Below are 20,620 nucleotides of genomic sequence, written 5' to 3'. Positions count from 1 at the left end.
AAGACATGTTTTATTTTAATTAAGTTTAAAACTTTTTTATTTAATATAAAATTATATTTTGTTTTAATTTACTTTCAAATTCTTCAGTTGCTGAAGGGGCTGCATAGTTTTCATATTGTATAGTGCAGAATAGCTATAATTGTACCAGGTGGTTGCATTCAGTTAAGTTGGACTAGACTGTAATACAAACCGTTCAGTTTGTCAACAATAAAACTGACTGAAATGAGAGAAAGACTGAGTGCGAGACTTTGATATTAGAGAAAATGAATATTGATAAAGTTTACCTTTATGTACAGAATCTGAATATCGCAAAATATTTTTAAAAATTGCAATAATATCGTATCGTGCGTTAAGTATTGTGATAATATCGTATCGTGGGATGTATGGTGATTCCCACCTCTAATAAGTAGGTTAAATTAAAAAAACAAAACAAGACAACAATGAGGTCTTTGTTAAACTTATTTTTCCTCAATCAAGTAGATGGGGAGTTAGTGTGAGAACAAGTAGTTTGCCTACACAATGGAAAAAGACAAGATTAATCATGGCGATAAATATAAATGAGAAAAAAAAGGTAAAGAACATGATTAGTTCTCAGAAAACACCGCGAATAGTAACAACCATCCACACTGGAAATCCCCTTAGCAAACAGTGATATGAGTGTGATATTATTACAACAGAAGTCTTGGCAGGACAGCATAAGCTGCCTTCCAATAACACAAAGCCAGTGAGGGTCTCTCAGCTAAAGTAGCTGAATGACTTACTGTTTATCTCATCATGCATAGCCTGAAGCTGTGCATAGATAATAATATCTATAACTTTGCTTTTCCGCACACCTTGGTTTTCTGTTCTAGTGTGCAGTTATCTCAACTGTCTTTCAATTACTGCGATTTTACAAGTTTGCTAGAATTATGTTTATTATTAGGTTTTCAGATAAATTACTTCCTGGCATCCTGTGCCCCTTACTTATTGAGAAGTTCATAATTAGGGTCTTTAAAGGATCAGACCTGATGTGCATTTCAAACAATGACTGTACAAAAGTCTATAGTCATTTTCTACGCTCTTTACTTTAAACATTAGAATGTGTTTCAGCTTCAAAGTGGTTCACTATAGTGCTGACACCTTCAGGATTAAGGCATCATCCTTAAAGCAAACTCCTATGGAGGTGCGGAACTTGCAGTAACTTTGGAAATTAATCCTGAAATAAAAATAAATAAATAAATAAATATTTAAAGCTATGCTAACAGTGAATAAACACAGGAATTTAATGTACATTTAAGATTACCTGAAAGTGATTGTAGATAAAGGTAAGTTTGTCACATTTTGCCCAATTCAGGAGTAGCCATGAACTGTTTACTGTGAGCAAACATGAGCACTTTACAATGATGTTAAAGTGTTTTCGACTTCTTCCATAGAAAAATCTGAGATCATTATCAACATCTACGGGATGCCCAAGATTACAAAGTAAACAAAGACATGCAACTGCTCTGATTCCTAGGAGTATCTCACGAAGTACAGCTTTAAAAAAAAAAAAAAAAAAAAAGGATCCTACTCGGAAGCACATTTCTTTGAATCTGAGTATGCTATTTTTAATAACTGTAGTGTATTCTTTTTTCTTATGTTATACAGTCTCTTATTTCTTGTTTTTTTTATTGTATATTCTTTAATATAGTGTATACATGCTCCATCTGCCTGTCACTTTGCTGCTGGAACACGCAAATTTCTCCAACAAGGGACAATAAAGGACAATTCTAGTCTAATCTATATTTCTATTCTAAATTTATCTCCCGCAGTGAACTTTGGCTCATGGCAGTGGGAAACACTCCAGTGTGACTCTAGGTAGTACTGTGCTAAAGATGCTAAATAATGCAGAGAAGACAGGTAGCAGGTCAAAGCTAATTTTGGAGTAAATATCAAAAATCCTTTCACTACACGAATGAATCCATAAAACATGAAGAGGCTGTGGTGTTCTAACTGTACATTGCTGATATGTTGTGTAAAGCAGGAAAAGCAGCTGTGTGGGCAGACCTAACCATTATTCCTGCAATAAACTGTTAATTAAATCACTTGAAAATATTTAACTGAGCAGAAAATTAGTTTCTACTTATGTTTAAAAATCAAATGGAGTTTTTCATTCTAAAACTGGTTCTCAGTTTCCAGTTTTTCCCTTACAATGACTACCTGCTATGTGAGTATGTGTGTAGGGCACTTTAATCACATCTTTGTGAGGACACTGACTAAGATATATGCATTACTGAACCTCAAACCGCCAGGTTCTATCACCAAGAATAACTGTCAACTCTCACTCTAACCCTACCCTAAACCTACACCTTAACCTAACTTTAACTCTAAAACAAAGTAAAGAGTCTATTTAAAGTATTTAACGTCCTAAACAGGGCTTTGAAGATGCGTGAAAAACTGAGAGTTCAAACATTTACAAATGGTATTACTCAAATTATTTAAAAGCTGGACAAGTATGCACTATAAGTGTTATGTTGTTATGTTTTTTATTTTTCATCTTTGGTTTCCTGTGATAAATATATCAATCAGTCACTCATGCTGTTTGGATGGGCTGATCATGACGAAGTTGCAACCCACAATCTGCCTGTGGTACACACACACAAACATATGCACAGACACACTTAGGGAGTGTCTCTATTAAAAACAGAAAGTTTAAGATGGCCATATGACACATATTGAATTTGTAAATCATAACTATAATATCACCTGAATTACAGTCTCTCCGAAAAGATTCTCTACAGATTATTTAACTCGTACTGTATTTTATTTTATTTTTTTGCATAAGCTAACACATACCATGTAATCTCTATGCAGCAACTGCTGAAATATTTTTCAGTGTTTGGATCTTTTTAAATTGGATTTATGAATTAGATTTTTAGCCTTGATGATGTGCCATCTTCACATAACTAGAGAAGACAAATATTCAGCCAGTGCCAGATACAGTGATGTTGATACCAATATGACTAAAAATAACACAGCAGGATATAGGGTGGGGACAGACAAATAAGTTTCTTCATTGTCTGGGACATGCAGAGTTGTAAATATCAAAACCACAGTGCAACAAACTGTCAAGAGAAGATAATGTTTTTGCTAATGTTCATTTCATATTTCACAGCTTTACATGCAAATGCAAACCGCCACCTCCAAAATTTCAACCTGCTGTGACAAAAAACATGGTTCTTCTGAATAAAGATACCAGGGTAAGACTGCTGTCACTGTGTGTTAATAAAAAGGTAAATTTTAACAGGTCAGTGTTTTGCTCATATAACCTATGCTGTGAGTTTGTAGCTGGTTCCATTAGTAAATAAATTAATAGATTAAATTAAGAGACAGTGAAGTAGTTCTGTGAAATTGCAGCTGGACAGTAGATATAATCAATTTAAGTTGAGAGAATGACCTGTTGCCTTCTATTTGGTAAGCTATGAACTCACACACAACTCTTAATTTATCCTTTTCTTGTCTTTATAATTGTTTACATGTTTAGGCCAGATAATGATAAACTGAGAAATACAGCATTATTAGCGGGGTGATTCTTGCTATTCTATTGCAGCTAGTAGCTTATGCCTGTACCTCAATGTCTCTGCTGGCAACCAGCTTGAACAATATTACAGAACAGAGAATTGCTGAGCTGTTAACCTGCTTCAAGCAGGTGGAGAGCAAGCCCTATCAGGAAAACTCACTGCAATATTCTGCCTCATTTGCAAAGTACATGCTGTACTGCAACTTTCCACTAAGTTAAGTGAATAACGAATCGCCAAGATACAAAGTAGGTAATGGTGCAAGTGATCGTATAACCTTTACAGTACCCCCTTTACCCCCCACCCACACACACACACACACACACACACACACACAAAAATGCTTGTTCACCAGTGATGAGCATGTGCCAAAACAGAGCCCTAAATCAAACACACTCCTATTGTTCTGGATTTTATTATATTCCCAATGGGTGAGAAAGTGCCTTGGTTTTTCTACAACCCAAAGCACACAGATTAATCACAGACAATTCACATATTCTCAAGTGCTCCACATTTCATATAAAACTCATCTCCAGAGCTACTATAATGATATGTATGCTTTAGTAAGCTCTAATACTAAAATGAACTTCCTCCTGCTGTAACTGTCACTAGAATCTAGGTGATGTTTTTATTACTCTTTATAAGGATCATTTCTGCTGCGCAGGGGCAGAATCAGTCAGCCAGTCCATCAATCTGTGTAAACAGAGCACTGGTCCATTCACATTCTTCCCTCAATGGGGTCTTGTGAGCTATTCACTTCTCAGCTTGTGCCCAGTAGCAATGTGAGTGGACAGCTGAGGGCTTTCGACACCAATCAGTTTCATTCTGACTGTGGAGAGCAAGTCAATCATACTTAGCTGCAGCCTGCTCTGTAACCTGAGGATCCTTCAAAAGAAGTAACACACACAGGGTCGTGCCACACTGAACATCAAAAATTAGCAGGGTAATGTAGAGATGCAGAAACTGGAGGTTTAGTCCTCTGTCCTGTTTACTCATGCCACATTCAAACTTGGGAAACTCTTGTTGCCTTTGAAATGGTTGCTTTAAAGACAGAGAACCACGACTGTGACACGACTGCGACTGTTACCATCTTCAAAGTAACTTTGGTGTGGGAAGACAGCAATAACACGGCAATAATACAGAGCCAGCCTGCAGTCAGTTTGAGATTGAATGGGGTCAAGCTGGCAAATACATGCAGCAGTTTGTGAAATACAGCAATGAACTGAGATAAATTGGCAAAAAAAAATCGTCAATCTTTTGTAATCTTTTGCAATTCTGGCTCCATCTACAGAGAAACTACAGAAAGTATTTACATTAAGAGTCCAGTCAGAACCCAAGTAATCTGAAATGGAAATAAGGAAATTCCTCCGGAGACAGTGGAGAAGTGATATTGCTTAATGTAGGACAGTAAATTTAACAGGAACTCTACAACCTTGCATCAGAATACAACCAGGTAAGCCAAATTCCCTATTCCAAAGAGACACACACACATTGCACATCAGATGCACTGATCAGCGCAGGCTGAGTGGAATGTGTAGGCAATTAATGAATTCATCTTCATTAATGAATTCAATGGAAATTATTTTCAAACCGTCCCAATTTGTTAAGAGTGACTGCATTCAATCTGAGTTGGACTACAATTGTTGCCTCCCACAAAGGGAATTGTGTAATTGTTTTGCAATTTAAAGTGGTCGCCCACAAGTTGAGGGTGAAGGCACACTCAAACACCGAGCAACCTCGAATGCTGCAACTACTTAAAACTGGTCACCAAATCTGAAAGAAAAATTAAATGTAATAATCAAGCAACCACTAACATTTCTTAGTTACTTTTTTTCTTTGTCTATTTCTATTTTAGTGATACTGAGCCATTAAATAAACTAGGAGCAGGACTGAATAATTTTTGAAGTGCTGCAGAAGGAATGATTAACGTGAATTAAATCTCTTGATCAAAGACTTGGTTCTTCTAAAAACCAGTCAGCCACTTCACTCTAAAACAAAACTGAGAGTACACAAAGACTTCCTCAAATGAGGGGTCCTCAAAACACAGTACTGAAGAACTAGTTGAAATTCAATCAAACCAATCTTGCAATAAACCACAGACCCCTTGTGAATTTGATTGTATTGTACATTGTAAAACAGAGAGTGAGATAAGAGTGTTGTAAACGCAACTTGATGTCAGAAAATTCCACTTTGAGTGAACTTGAAAACCACAGACCCTGTTTTCAACGTCATCTGGCACTTGAACTTTCAAAGACGCACTGCACTGGCAGCAATAACAATAGAAAACACCACTTCTTTAACAAACACTTCTTCAGTTATCTTCAATATGACACAATCTTGGTGATGACTAAATTCATCTTTAAAATAACAAGTCACTATCCACTGAATCACCAAATAGATACTGTATACAAGCCCACTCAATTCTCAGATTTAATGCACATAGTTTTTAAGTTTGGACTGGTTAAAGCAAAAGCCTAATGACGATATCACTTTTAAGACCCTGATAGTTTTCATGATGCAAGAAAGAACCATAATGACTGCTCTAATATTTAGCATGTATCATAGAATTAAACAATTCTGCTGAAAAAAATGCTAACCCATACTGCACAGATACATAAACGGTACATATGACCTTTTATATCAGAGTGCTTATACAAAGTGCACCTGATCTTTAACAGATTAAAATGTCAAAATGTTCCTGAGTGCACAGCTGTGGCTAAATGCATGGAGTGCAGTTCGTGATAACGACTGTGGTTCTTTCTGCCAACAAAAACAAGACGTTACGCAGCCCTTTTCCAGTTTAACTTTATACATGCACAACTTAGGAGAAAACGTTCATTTAGCACTGAGAGATCCTGCAGTTAAGTCTGACACTGGGCCACTCACTACGGGAAATAAAAGAGATTTGATAAAGAAGACCTGCCCAGTGATCTGAGCTGGTCGTTGAGTGTTAGAATGAGTATGTGATCAGCTGTAAAAAACAAACATTCAATCAGCTTTGGGGGTTTCAAAAGTTATGTGCCCACTGAAAGAAACACTTTTACATGCATCTAAATGATAATTTCATGTTAGGTTGGACCAGTGTATCCATTTTCTTTCAATCCTAAAGGTTTATATTTATCAAATATATACAAATGTTTCCCTCAAGTTTACCCGATTAATAATAAATCGTATATAACTGAGTTTAACCTCCTAGGACCTGGCGTCCACATATGAGGACATCACATTTTGGGTCGTCTAGACCAAAATACTAAATTTTGCTCTACATTTTGCTCTACATAATATGCCCAAATATCAAAGAGAAATTAAAAATGCATGCTTAGGAGGTTAAGCACCATCATACACTTATCTAGCTATATTTGACCAATTCTAAAAATTCTTTCACAATTTTTGCTCTTTTTATATTTATATGTATTGCTGTAGGATACACATATAAATGTCATTCTGACTGACCACATTTAAATGTGTGGAAGTGATTGTGTGCTATGTGGATGTCACTGTCTCAGGGAAGTATGCATTGATCAAATACACCAACATGAGGAAAAATTTATAATAATTTAAGTCCCTAGACTGCTAGTGCATTTTGTCAGTTCATGTGTGAAACTTGGAAACCAGGAAACTGCCTGTTTTAAATGCTTAACATTGGGGGTGTAACAGCATTTGAAACTCAGGGTTTGGTCTGAACTTTGGTTTCAGACTGCATTCAGCACTCAGATGCTGCATTCTGTGCTTAGAGTGCTACTAACTGTCAAGTATATATCTTTTTTTTTCATTGAAAATGTAAATAAATCATTCAAATATCAAAAATGTTTCCATTAAAAAGAATAAAACATATTCATAATTAACTGAGATAAACTAGTAAACCCAAAAAGACAGCTAGAACATCAACAAAAGGTGCTGGGTAGACTTTGCTTGATATAAATAGTCTTCTGGCAATAACTGTTAGGCTCCCAGGGAACATTAAAAAAAAGAGCATTTCATACCCAACCCAGCTTTCTGAACAGTTCAAGAGAAATACATGTGCTACTACACCCCTACTGAATATGGTAATTGTTATGGAGCATTCACTTTGAAGATACTGTAAACTGTGCTTGTAACTTACTGATTTCCAGACTGCATAGGGCAGTGTATGCTGTATCCACTCTGGTGAGAAGAGAGGGGCCAGGCAGTGGGGGTGGGAAATATTGAACTCTAAAAAGAAAGATTAAAAAAAGACTTATCACTTAAAGCAGCATTAGGACTTTAACACACAGGAAAGGCTCTCCTCTTGGTCCAAATTTAATATAAGTCAATACTATTACCAGCACTTTGCTATGTGTTATACTAAAAACAAAATACTTTGTTTAGATAAATCCCATCTTTACCCCACCAAGAAGTGAATGCTGCAGCTGATGGCAAAGAATGCCTGGGAATGATTTCAAAATGTTTCACTGTAGTTGCGCAATCCAATAATCGGTGATTTCAACAGCATTCAATAACATTCATCCTTAGTGTAATCTAGAGAGGTGGAAAGTTTCAGTTTCACGTATGGTGGGGGTTTTTTTTGCTTGTTTTTTTAAAGAAATTCTCAGGAATAGCAATCATAATCCCATTACAGCAGAAAAGGGTGGAAGCCTGCTTTCATCACTTTTTAGTGGAATCATTTACTTTTCTGTTCACAATACACCATTAGAAAATGTGATTGTTTGATTATGTATTTAAGCACAATCTTTTAGATCTGTTAAGATGATCCAGACCAAAATTCAAGTGATTATCCAACTACATTTGCAGCAAAATGCCACACATTTCCAAATGTGTGGCATTTTGTGACACATGCTCTTTTATTTATCTATTTTGCCTTTTTGAAAAATATTAAAGAAGTGAAACATAAAAGAAGAAAAACTATGGAGGTTATGCAAATAGGCCTATATATAAAAATGCAAACACACCTCCATGCTAGTGGGGGTTACAGAGAACAAGCTGTTGTCCAGCTGAGGGCCTTCTGGATGCAGGTAGTTCTCCCCGTCCATGGCCATCGCTGAGGTGAGGGTTGGCATCAGACCACAGCTTCACTCATGACCACCAGCCGACTTAAACTATGGACTTTCCGACCACCACTCAGGTGCTGGCTGTGTGTGAAATAGGGCTTTTAACAAGGGCAAATGCAGTCCATGACCTGAAAAAAAGAGTAGGAATGGATGAGACATATAGGAAATGAAGAGGACAGCAACAGGAAAAAAGCTGTCAAGCAGTTTCGCTGCAAATATGGTAATTATAAAATCAAGGAAGATGGTGTAAAGATAAATAAGCCATGAAAATCAGCAGAAACTGTGGGCTTAATGGCTTACTTAAAGTCAGATTCAGCAATAAAAAAGCTCAAAATCTCAAATTGAAGTATTTGGCCCATGTGCAACTGCAGTGATGGATACACAGAGAAAAGGCTCTTAGACTAGCCTATAATGCAAACCCCATTTTATATAATCTGACAGTTATACATGTTTTGTAATTTTAGTTTTGTTCTTTTTATTCAACAAACGGCATCCATAAAACCATGTCTGTCATGGTCCTGGGTCGTTGACCCAGCGTTTTGCGTTTTTTCTGATCTGTATTAGTTTAGGGTTAACCTGAAGTTTGGTGTATTGTCAGCCCTACCTGTGTCTGTCCTTGGTGCTCTGTTCATGTCCCCGTGTTGTGTTGTACATCAGTCTGTTTCCTGTTTTATTTTGAAGGCTCGTGTTCTGGATTTCCTGTTCTGTTCTGAAGGTCTGTGTCTGTTATTGTGTTCAGCTTGTCTCCTCCGGTCCCCGGGTGTATTAGGTTCAGCTGTTCTTCCCTCCTGTGTGTGATTACCTGATTACCTTGTGTGTGTATATTTAGTGGGTGTCGGTCTGTGTTCGTTGTCGGCTCGTCTGCGTTCATCCATGTATCACTGCGTTAATCTACATTCATCTGCGGTCTATGGTGTTCCTGTCTCTGCGTCTCTCTGCCCCGCACCCCTTTGTATGGTCCCAGGTTTGTCACTTAGTTTCTCCCAGTTTAGGTTTCCGTTTGTAATTACTCGTGCTTCATTGCCTGTTTTTGCCACTACCACCCTGTAAATAAAACGTCACTCGTATCATCAGTTTGCTGCATTTTGGGTCCTCCTTTTCCTCCACATCACACGGCTCCCTCCGCCAGCCGTGACAATGTCATAAAAAAATATGTTTTAGAAAGACTATGTCTGGCATAGCCATATAAACAGAGTCCAGTTTATGAGAAAAAATAGAGAAATTCAAATATGTCATAAAGCACTAAAATGATTTACAAAATATGATAAAATGGTAATATGAAGATAAATTAAAAAGCAATTGGCCTTACATTTTAGGGCTGCTACATTTGTCAGAACACAAACTGAATTCAAATCTTATTCATAATTAGAGATGGACCGATCCGATATTACGTATCGGTATCGGTCCGATACTGACCTAAATTACTGGATCGGATATCGGAGAAAAATAAAAAATGTAATCCGATCCATTAAATATCACGAAAGCACCTCACAAAACTTGCAACACGCCGTAACTCACCTCAGAACGTTAGCACGTCGGAGCAGTATGCATCACGTGATAGAGTGGCTGTGGCATGCGGGACCTGTCGATGGTCTGGATAGCATTTGGAGCTTCGCTAGCAACCCGGCATTTCATCTCCGACAAAGTTATCCCGAGAGAAGTAAAGCAAGTGTGTAAGTCCATCTCTGAATGTTTGTAAAGCATTCCTGCGTTAAGCTTAACAAACGATATATGGAGCGACTGCCTCTTCTTGCTGCTACTTCAATCATGAAACTGCTTAACGATCAGCTGATCGGCTTTTCTGTCGCTAGTCCGTGTCTCTAGTTTGCTTTTGGCCCACTTTGCACCAGAAAGAGGAAACCAGCGGCTGAACAACAGCAGCACGTTTAAGCTTGATCAGCTGTTGTTAGAATGTATTTAATATTACTTTCTACTCGAGGATCTTTTTCTACGTAGCTGACGCTGGTAACTGTGCAGGGGCGGATCTAGCAAAGTTTAGCCAGGGGGGCTGATAGGGCATTAACAGGGAAAAGGGGGCACAAAGACATACTTTTCTTTCTTATTCTCATTTAAAATGTCTAGCTTTTAATAAATAATTATCTGACACCCAAAGTTTTAATTTGATGTAAAATGAATAGAAGTCAATTACTGTATATAGTAACTATTAAGTCTAATATATATACCCTAGTAAGCTATAGTACTTTTTCCTTTGGGAAGGTACCATCTGTGCAGTCTGCAATTTTGTTGAAGAAAGATGTTGAATCTATTTAATATTTCTTGAAAAATAATTGATTACGTCGATTAAGCATCATGAGGTGGCGCGTGAGGGGTGGTTCCCTATTTTTTATTTATTTATTTTTGTTGTTGCTGGGAGTTGGAACCCTATTAGTTAGGTTGCTTAATATTTATGCTAAGTACTCTTTAAAATACCAGAATAGGGAGGATGGTGTAGGTTTAAGTTTATTAGATTGATCAGTATTGCTGAACTATGAAATATTTTTTTTTGCATACAGGTATAACAGAATAGCTTTAGTGTAGTTGTTGTTTTAAACTTGAGTATGAACTTATACAAAATGCAGCAAGATATTTAAAAAACAGTTTTGTTGATTAAAAAACACTATATCGGATTCATATCGGTATCGGCAGATATCCAAATTTATGATATCGGTATCGGACATAAAAAAGTGGTATCGTGCCATCTCTATTCATAATGCAGAGTTTGAGCAGATATTTATTGATGGACAGTCCTCATTAGCTGGTTGTCATCCAACATCACTGAAGATTCCACATTCATTACAGAACCAATTAAAATCATGGCCAGAGGTCCACAGCAGTGTGCACTGCGCTGGATAAACCTATAATGAGCACAAGCTAAATAACAAACATAACATAATAGTATTTAATACAGACATGGTGGTCCAAAAATAAATAAAAGAAAATCAATTATAATAAATTATGTTTAAACCAGTTGTGTTTATTGGTTTGATTTATTATTGTATAACAAATGTTCAGAATTAACAGAAAATGGCACAGCTTTCTGCCGCTGAGTGTCACTCTCTGCTGGACGAGGACCACTGCTTACACATTCAGTAACCCCCAAAGCCAAATTCCAGCCAGTAAAACCACCAATAGTGTGTACTCACAAGACCTTTCATGTCGTAAAATATGTGTATCTTACAACTCAACTCGTAGATATGCAGACAGATTCCTAAAATGCTGTAAAGCCTATACCTTAACATTGTCAATCTTAAACACACAGAGCTACAAAAATATACAAAGGGAAAACCTGAATGGAAAAGCATTTGAGCGATTGCAAAACTGAATGCAGCACAATAATTGCTTTGGCTCAATTAGCTAAATTATTTAATATCAAGTATAATATCTCTGTATATTTTAGAGAACCTCTTTTCTCTTATATGGGATCTAAATCCATAAACTGCGATTTCCAACTAGATCACATAAACAATATATAAAACTAAAGTCAGTTTTTTGCTACTTAAAGTCCACAAGCCTAACAAATCTCTAATGAATCTCACCAGATGGGATCCAATGTTTTAGCACTTTACAAAGCATGTCTGTGTTACATTAGAAACACTACTACTCAAACTGCTACCCTCCTTCCCCTTGTCCTTCCTTCATTCCCTCCTCCAGTTTGCCCCCAATCTGGAACACAGACCAGACATGTTCACTGGGGACAAAGCTGAGGTAATAAATCCTAATAGAGTTCATGAGGGTCTAAATAAGGAGGACTTTGTGTGTCCGAGTGTGTGCAAGTCAGTGTATGAGACAGAGGCCTGGCCCAAGATAGTCACCACTAGCAGAGCCAATACACACAAAGGGAGGCCATTTTCCACTTCAGGCTGCCTGTGTGATACTGTCTGGATAAAGGTGAAACAAATGAGGGGGAAGCCCAATGCAAAGAACCAACTGGCAAATTTCCTAGGCAAGAGGTCTGAAGCAAAAGGAAATTTGATATTTTTTGAATATGTATGGCCGGATTTCACCCTAGAAAGTGCAGCTCAAAGCAGGGAGACAAAAGCAAGGCAAGGGAGTCAGAGACTGTGTACTGGGAGCCTTGTGAGGACATGCTGGTGTTGCATAAATCTACTTAGTGTAGCAACGTAAGGACAGTGCTTTGCAAATGCATGCCAAAAGTGTCATCACAGCTCCTAGTGCACGCCACGCTTTGGTTTTGCTTGCACTTGTTGTGCACCATTCAATTTCCTAACCAATTCGGCATCACTAACTCAGCTGTAACATTATGGCTCCATCATGTCTGGCCAATGCCCAATACTGAAGTATTTATTTCTTTATTTTTGTTCTTATTTTATCCCCTTTTGTTGCAGGGAAACAAAGAAATCTTTATTATAAAAACACAGTTTTAAGTTCTTTCAGCCCTTCATTACCCTACTTTTAGCCATCAAAAAAATGGATGTAACACAACACATAAACATCGCCTGCTTACAATGATGTCATTTTAATTGCTGATAGTATCAGTTAACATGGCCGATACCAACGTTCTGCTGAAACATGCGGGCCTTATGGTACTGCACAGGAGTCCATTTGCATAGGTTTTTGGCTAGCAGATAAAGAGACTAACACAGATGATATAGAAACACAAGAGTCCTTAAAAAAGCCAAGCCCATATATCCCAAGGGTGAAGATATGATGCATTAAATCCAGTACTGATGGGATATAAAGTTTTTCTAAACACAAGTAAAACAACAGCAGCGTTCTCCACAAAGAACCAAAGTTCAAAAAAGCACACACGAGAAGCAGTTTTTATTGCTTTTAACCATTAGATGTCAGACAATGTAGCACTTAGAATTCTGCTGTTTTGAAATGATGTCCATGAAACTACAGTTACAACATTTATGTAATTCCTTACTAACATCATAGTATAGTAGATGTTTGTTAGCTAGCCCACTGATCTAAGTCAAGAATTGTCATAGCTAGAACCACTCAGTCTTCCTCATTAGCCTTAGCAGACAGGAGCTCCATCGTTCCATAGCCTCTTCATCTTCAAATACTAGCCTAAGTCCACCAATGCATTTTCTCATTGATTTAAAAGGCAGAATTGCTTCCCATAATGCCCTGTCTCTTGTCCCCCCTACCACCTAAACCCACGTCACCCACTAGTACCATGCCAGTTATTGTCTCTTAGCAACAGAAAATGTCCCTCGTTCCCCCTTCTCCCTCCAGAGAGCTCCGGAGGATAATCGATACTGATCATTGTAACTGTGGTCCCAGATCTGCCCTTCCTGTAAGGTCTCTCATTACCGGAAAACAGAAAACCCCCCTACTACTCCTAACTCCTGCAGAGAGGAAGAGGGGTGTGATGAAGAGGGCTATCTGCAGAAGGAAGAGGGCTGGCAGTAGTGGGCAGTGAGAAGAAAACAAAAAATGTCCACTGTAATGCAAGGGGCACAAGGAGTTTCCTCAACATACACAATTCATGCAGTTCTTTTTTTTAAGGTACAGGGTGCTACAAAAAAGAAAAAAAAAAAGGTTAATGTCCTACAAAAAATGTAACAGAGCAAGTGAAAGCAAGCACTCTGCAGTGTAATCTCTTAAATCTGTTAATTAAGTCAGAGGTTACTGCTGGTTTTTGTGCAGCCCTCTCCCATGTGAGTCTCCTAGTCCATCTCTCTCCCTCTTCCTGGGTGGTCTGATGCAAGAGCTCACTAAAAACAAATTAGGCCACTTCATCTGCAGTATTTGCAAAATCCTTAAAACCTGAAACAAATCCACACACTATTAACTTAAGAGGCTACAAACTAGGACGATGTGATTTTTCTTTAAATATAATTTTGGCTTCTAATAATTGTGAAAACAAGATATCTTATATACGATTATTGTTTAACCATAAATTTGCATTTTGCTTTATGTAATAAATGTAGTTACCATTTTTTCTTTACAGTTGTGCACTTTGGCAATTCCCTAAAAGTCCAACTCACTCACCGTTTCACCCAAGATAATTCAAAAAGAGCCTTTAATCAACAAGATATAGATAAAGGAAGTAAAAGTCATAACAACATTTCCGAAGGAGAACCTGCAGGGGCACTCTATCTTCTTGGTGGGTCCTGTGCAGCTTTCCTGAGACATGTGTGCCTGCTGCTGCTTGGCCATTTAAAAAGTTTAGCAAAAGCATGATTTTTCTTAGTTATCTTGTTACTCATAACTGTTATCACAGAATTGACAGAAAAACTCATAGGCATGATTTTTTGCCATAAGCAAACAGCCCTTTCACAAATGTGGACATTTAGTAACATGACATTTTTAGAAACAATATTTCCAAGACATGATATGTGCCTGCCTGTTTGCACCACCACCCTGTTACACAATCCACTATCAGCTTGCAAGTACCAATAATGAGAGTGAAAAGGGAGTCTGGCATATACTGAACTAGCTGACTGACTGCTGGTGGCCTTGTGGCTGCCAGAGCACATGGAGATCATCCAGGGAAGTGTGACTTCCTTAAGCTGGTAAATCACGATTAACACTCACGAGGAGAAGCACCACCCTGCCTAGCGCGTGTGTGCCACCTCACTTGACAAATGAAAACTCACATGTGGAGTGTTGATACTGACAATCAGAATTTCACAAACAGTGATTTTTTTCTCTTCCTGACTCATAATGAAATCATGCTCTATGCTTTACATGAAGTAACTCTGTAGACATTATCTTAATACATTTTAGGTCTAGTAATATATAAATGTCTTCCTTTATGAAAGCAAGATATCTCAGATGCGCCATATCCTGTTTTCAAGACCAAGACCAGTGCAAAAAGTAAATAAATGATATCCCATGTTATGCAGTTTACCCACTATAGTTAATCCCCCGTCTTGTAGCATTAATATGCATTCCTTTACTTCAAATCATACTAATATCATCTTTTCTTTTCAGTAGGGTTACGGGAAGTATTCAGAAGTTTAGCTGTGCTTCATTCATTAACCACATTTGCATAATCAGCTCCTTGCGGCTCACAAGGTGTCAAAACCTCATTATGTCAACCAATTTTTTCAGCGCCTTTGTACGTGCTATATATTTATTAGATTTTTTGTTAAGTGCTCTATGCACTCAGTAAGGTGCATAAAAGTACTAGATGAACCAGTCTGGAGGAGACACAGCTGATGCTATTGTGCAGCTGAACCTCTGAGGTCACTGCAGTACCAGTGTGGAGAAATCTATGAGTGGAAATGCCAGGAAAAAGGAATTAAAGTTATTTCACATGAGTCTGTTTTTCCCAAAGTTACCATGGACATTACATGAGACAATAAGCACCTTGGCAAATACTTGTGAAAGTCCCCTACTTTTCCCATCTAGTACCACATCACAGTTGTCATGTGGTGTCCCTATATGCCCTAGGGACTTATAGGGACATTACACAGTCCCTAGGACATAGGGACAGGTTTCCTTGGGTTTTTAGCATATCCTGTAGTCATTTTGCATCTCTTTATAGCCCTTTAATGTTTCTTGCAGCAGTGCTTTTTAGGTGAAGCCCAGGGGCTCATTTGACTAAACGGTAGGTCTGTAAAAAATGGATTCATGAAAAAAAAAAAATGTAACTGCACATTTATTGCAGGTACTGTAGAAATATGTAGACAGCCCTCTGTTGGCATCTGTCACTCTGTATACTGTTGTAGTATGTCTCTGTCTTTACTACTAACAAGCTGGATAACAACAAACATTCAATTCAATGTACACCACTTACTCATGACCCATCTGAGTCCATCAGCATCACCAGTAATCAGGTTAGAAATGATTAGGGCCCAGCTACACTACACCAAAGCAGCAAGGGGGCTGTTGGCTGGTTATGATTGGCTTGACTGGCTGGATTCATTAGTTGCTGTGATGAAATATTCATAAAAGGAACAAGTTACTTCCCAGGGAAACGCTGGATGCCATCATTCAAAACAGCCTACATTATTAATCAGCACCTTTTTCAACACAAAGGGTCCATACTTGACACGGTGTGCACATGCACAGACATGACGCAAGCCCTTAAGCACATACATGGAAGGACACAGACATTAGCTACCTATCTTTCCCGGTTCCCACTGCCAGAAAGGAAATTCCATTCAGCATTGCCGTAAAGGGACTGTTAACAGCCCAGTAACTGAGTAGGACACTGGATAGAGAATAATGATCGAATAACGGTGTAACTGAATCAGCTGTCTTATCAAAGTCGGGAAATGGAAACAAATTTGGTTTTAGGAGTCTGTTGTTACTGCATTTCTCTTGTACAAATATTTATCAAAGAGCCTCTACGGACTGGGACAGCACACAGGAACACCTTTCATAAAACAAATGGGCATTTATTTGAATGGTCTGCTCTAAATGAAAGGCTGGGTTCACAGATTTCGCTGCTTGCAAGTGAATACCAATTAATCCTAATTACATCTTCATCAACCAACTCCAAATGGTTATTCAGCACCATTTTGCCGGGATGATGAATATCTTTGTGGCCACAAACACAAGCTGAATGAGACATTAAAGTAATTTATCCTTAAAGCGAGAACTTAATCGAGCTCTTGTGGGTGAGAGGATGGCTTTGTTGTGGTAAATAAGAACAAGGAGCGATAACGGAGAACAGGAAGAGTACGGAGAGAAAAAAGGTGAGGGCAAAAACAATTTGGATAATAATAAGAGCAAAAGAGCAAAAAAGGAGTAAAACAATGCTTTACAGTTGCCTGATGGCACTCATTTAGGAGCAAATCCCTCTACTTCTACCACCAGCTCACCAGAAATAGATCAAAGGCTGACTTGATCAAAGAGAGAACGATCCACTTAGCTGCCTCTTTGCCCCGTTTTCCTCTGTCATCTAATTTCCTCAGAATAGAGGGATGATAGCGTATGCTAGTGTTGCACAGTTTTTTTGCCTTGACTACTCTGGTTAAACTTTTTAGGTGAATAGACAACAGCTTATTTTACTCCCCCACAAAAAATATTAAACCAATTTTTTTTCTTTTAAAAAAGCTCAGCTCCTTGTGATATTTCTTAAGGATTTTTACTCACACCTATATAAGCAAAGCCAGTGAACTTTTTCATCATGTATGTGTCTTGGCTGATTTAAAATATTGTTCCTTGCGCCATTTTAAAGTCATTTATGATATATACTGCTGTATGAATATTAAAATGCAGTTAACGTTGCATTCTAATGTGAAAATAACATATTATGATTACTGCACTATGCCTAACTCCTTTCTTTCAACCAATGCCCAGTTGTTTTCTTTTTTCCACTACAGTTCCTCCTGCTGTGTGGCAACCCAGTATATGGTGTATATATCTCCATGTCCCAGTTTCCCTTACGTCCATTCCTCTTTCCACCTCCATCCTGTGCATGGAAGCCAGTAGCGTTAGCTATTGCCTCTCACCCAGTCTGAACTCCAAAGAGATTTTGCTGCCGATTGGAGGCAGCTGGCTCAATGCGTCTGAATCTCCACCCCCATAACCACCCCTCTCAGCCATGGTTATTCAGAGAGTCAGTCATAACACCCAACAAAAGCTAGCAGATGCATGGTTCACAAGCAAACAACACAGCACAGGCAAACGAAATAGTCTGGACTGTGAACTGTGCCCTAACACGGTTCAAGTCCAGACAGTACTCTCTGCTCCACTAAAACTGACCTCAGTTATCTGGCAGGCATGAAAATATTGCACCATTTGCACAGCTCACAGGAGTGTATCTTTGGCTGTCTATGTCACTTTGCAAACTTCAGTTCATCCTTTTTATTTCACATAGGAGCTGGCTCACTGACTAGGCTGCCTTTATACTCTAGAACAACACTACTTGAAACCAACAAGCCATGCTGAAAATAAATCAGACAGGCAAAGCATGTTCAAAAAATTATATCATTGTGATCAGAAGACCAAATTACTGTAAACTGAAAATAATTACAAAGAACAAGTGCCTACTGTATGATATGACAAGTCCCAGATGAGTCAGTCAGAATTAAAGTTGCAATTTGGTGGCCCCATCACAGAATAAGCTCTTTATTTAATTACTACAGATTATTTTGATGAACAGCTTGTCAAAGAGCATACACTGTTATGAGATTTACAGAAAAATTATACGAGGAACATGAAACACCTTATAACACACTGTGCTCAGGTGTTCCAGATACCAGCAGAGACTGCACACAGCGGCTTTGATCTGCTGTGTAAACGTAAGATGACAGTAAGGTGAAAAAGCAACAATATATATCTAAATTTAAAGTGTCACCATGCATTACACTATTCTGAAGTAGGGCTGCTCAATTAATCGAATTTTAATCACGATTACGATCTGGGCTTTCAACGATCATTAAAAATGACTGAGCCGATTATTAGCCCCTCCCTCATTTATCCGCGACACCTTAAAGGCCGGTCCCTGAAAATATTGTCGGGCATAAACCGGTCCGTGGCGCAAAAAAGGTTGGAGACCGCTGATTAAGAGGACCCGAGGGAAGCTCGGAAAGCTAAGCAGAAGTTATTTGGAGAGGAGAGAGTGACTGCCGTTGGTTGAAAAGAGAGATAAAAAAAAAAAAAAAAAAACTTCAGTGGTGTTGCACACTATTTTATATTATTTTTTAAAGTAATTGTTAACCCTTTAAAGCCGGTCAGAGCAGCACGCTCCGTTTTGTGTAACTATTTTTAAATCCCTGTAGAACCTGAACCACGTAAGCTAGCGCAATAATTTGTTTTGCATATGAAACCGGAGGAGTTGTACTTACATCTTATGCCATCAGCTTGTCCTCGGTCACGGTTTCCTTCCACATAAAGCTTTGCAAAAATTGCATAAAAAGCGCTTGCAGGAACAAAAACATAATATTCCAGAAACACGCTTTGCCGATCCGATCAGCTGTTCGTAACACTTCCCACAGTGAAACAAACGTCAGCGCGAACTGTCGCATGTCCGCCATTTCCTGGCCGAAACCGGAAGTGACGTCATTTTCGCGGAAATGTAGTTTTTTACTTGTAGGCCTTAAAAACCTCTACTGGTCATGTTTGACTTTTCTGAATAGTTTCTGGGATGTTTGCACTGCTGGAAATAGTTTATTTTGATGCACATGCTGTTTTCTTTGCAAATTTGCATCATAGGATTGTTTTTTTTTTGTTTTTCCTGCAGTATATAAAAATTGGTGTATCTCCAAAATAAAACTATGAAGACACTCAAAATAAATTTCCTGTTGTTGTAAACTATTTTTTGCAACTTTTTTGTATTTAAAGTTTTGAGGGATAAACCTCTTAAATTTCTCCAAGTAGAAATATATGTAAAAAAAACAAAACAAAAACGATATAAATTTTTTTGTAGTTTATTGCACTTTTTTGCAATTAATGTAGTTACTATGGACTTAATGCATACATATTATTAAAATATGGGCTATAACAGTTATTTAGCAACTTGAAATGCTCCCACAAATGGCACTACAACATGTAAAAAAATAATATAAGCTCTGGCGGACTTGGTTCTATAGTAGGTCTTAAAGGGTTAAATAAATATCGTCACATAATCGCGATCTCAATTTCAGTGAAAATAATCGTGATTATCATTTTTGCCATAATCGAGCAGCCCTATTCTGAAGTAGAATAAAATGGTAAAGTAATCCCATCCAGAAACCCTATGTGTCATACTTTATAATGTTAGGTAATACTATAGAGGGAACCCAAACAATCAGCACTCAGCGACAGTGGAAAAGAAGAACTCCCTTATAATAGGAACAGATCTTCAGCAGACCAAGACTCCAGGAATTGCAGTCATCTACTGAAACTGGCTGGGTAATGAGAAAAGAGAAGAGAAAAAACAAAAGCACAGACAGACCGAGGACAAAATGCAAACTAAAACAATAGAGAAAACATGCAAAGCCAAATATGACTAAAACCGATGAAAAGTGCTGTGTGGAACTCATTTAAATAATGAATATGAGGCCCAGTACAAATTCTGTCAGAAAAGGCTAACATGTCAATGATGTTTTGGGTGGGGGATCTTTGAAGAAAAGTTGAATAAACAAAAAACTGCCATCTTTATCACAATGCTCAATAAAAGAAAAATTTCAAAAACTTGTATTATGTCAT

At 37.9% G+C, this 20,620-nt stretch overlaps 1 protein-coding gene across 5 annotated transcripts in view; it reads right to left on the bottom strand.

Annotated features, from left to right (window-relative positions):
• sbno2b (strawberry notch homolog 2b) overlaps window positions 1–20,620 on the bottom strand; it is a 63,522-nt gene that overhangs the window by 37,822 nt on the left and 5,080 nt on the right. For 4 of the 5 annotated variants that reach the window (XM_085449284.1, XM_085449283.1, XM_085449287.1 and 1 more), the window contains exons 2-3: window positions 8,465–8,691; window positions 7,639–7,727 (exon numbers count right to left, since the gene is read on the bottom strand). In XM_085449284.1, coding sequence (XP_085305410.1) covers window positions 7,639–7,727; window positions 8,465–8,572 — 197 coding nt within the window. In that variant the 5' untranslated portion in view covers window positions 8,573–8,691. Of the gene's footprint in view, window positions 1–7,638; window positions 7,728–8,464; window positions 8,692–9,167; window positions 9,782–20,620 lie in introns of those variants that run through there. The other variant, XM_085449285.1, reaches the window with a different exon arrangement.

Source organism: Copadichromis virginalis, linkage group LG23 (assembly GCF_057382275.1).
Source record: "Copadichromis virginalis isolate Kocher_CV1m ecotype Utaka linkage group LG23, C_Virginalis_male_GT1.1, whole genome shotgun sequence".
NCBI classification, from domain to species: domain Eukaryota; kingdom Metazoa; phylum Chordata; class Actinopteri; order Cichliformes; family Cichlidae; genus Copadichromis; species Copadichromis virginalis.
The sequence above is the reverse complement of the archived record's forward strand: the minus strand, read 5'-3'. Positions and strand labels throughout refer to the sequence as shown.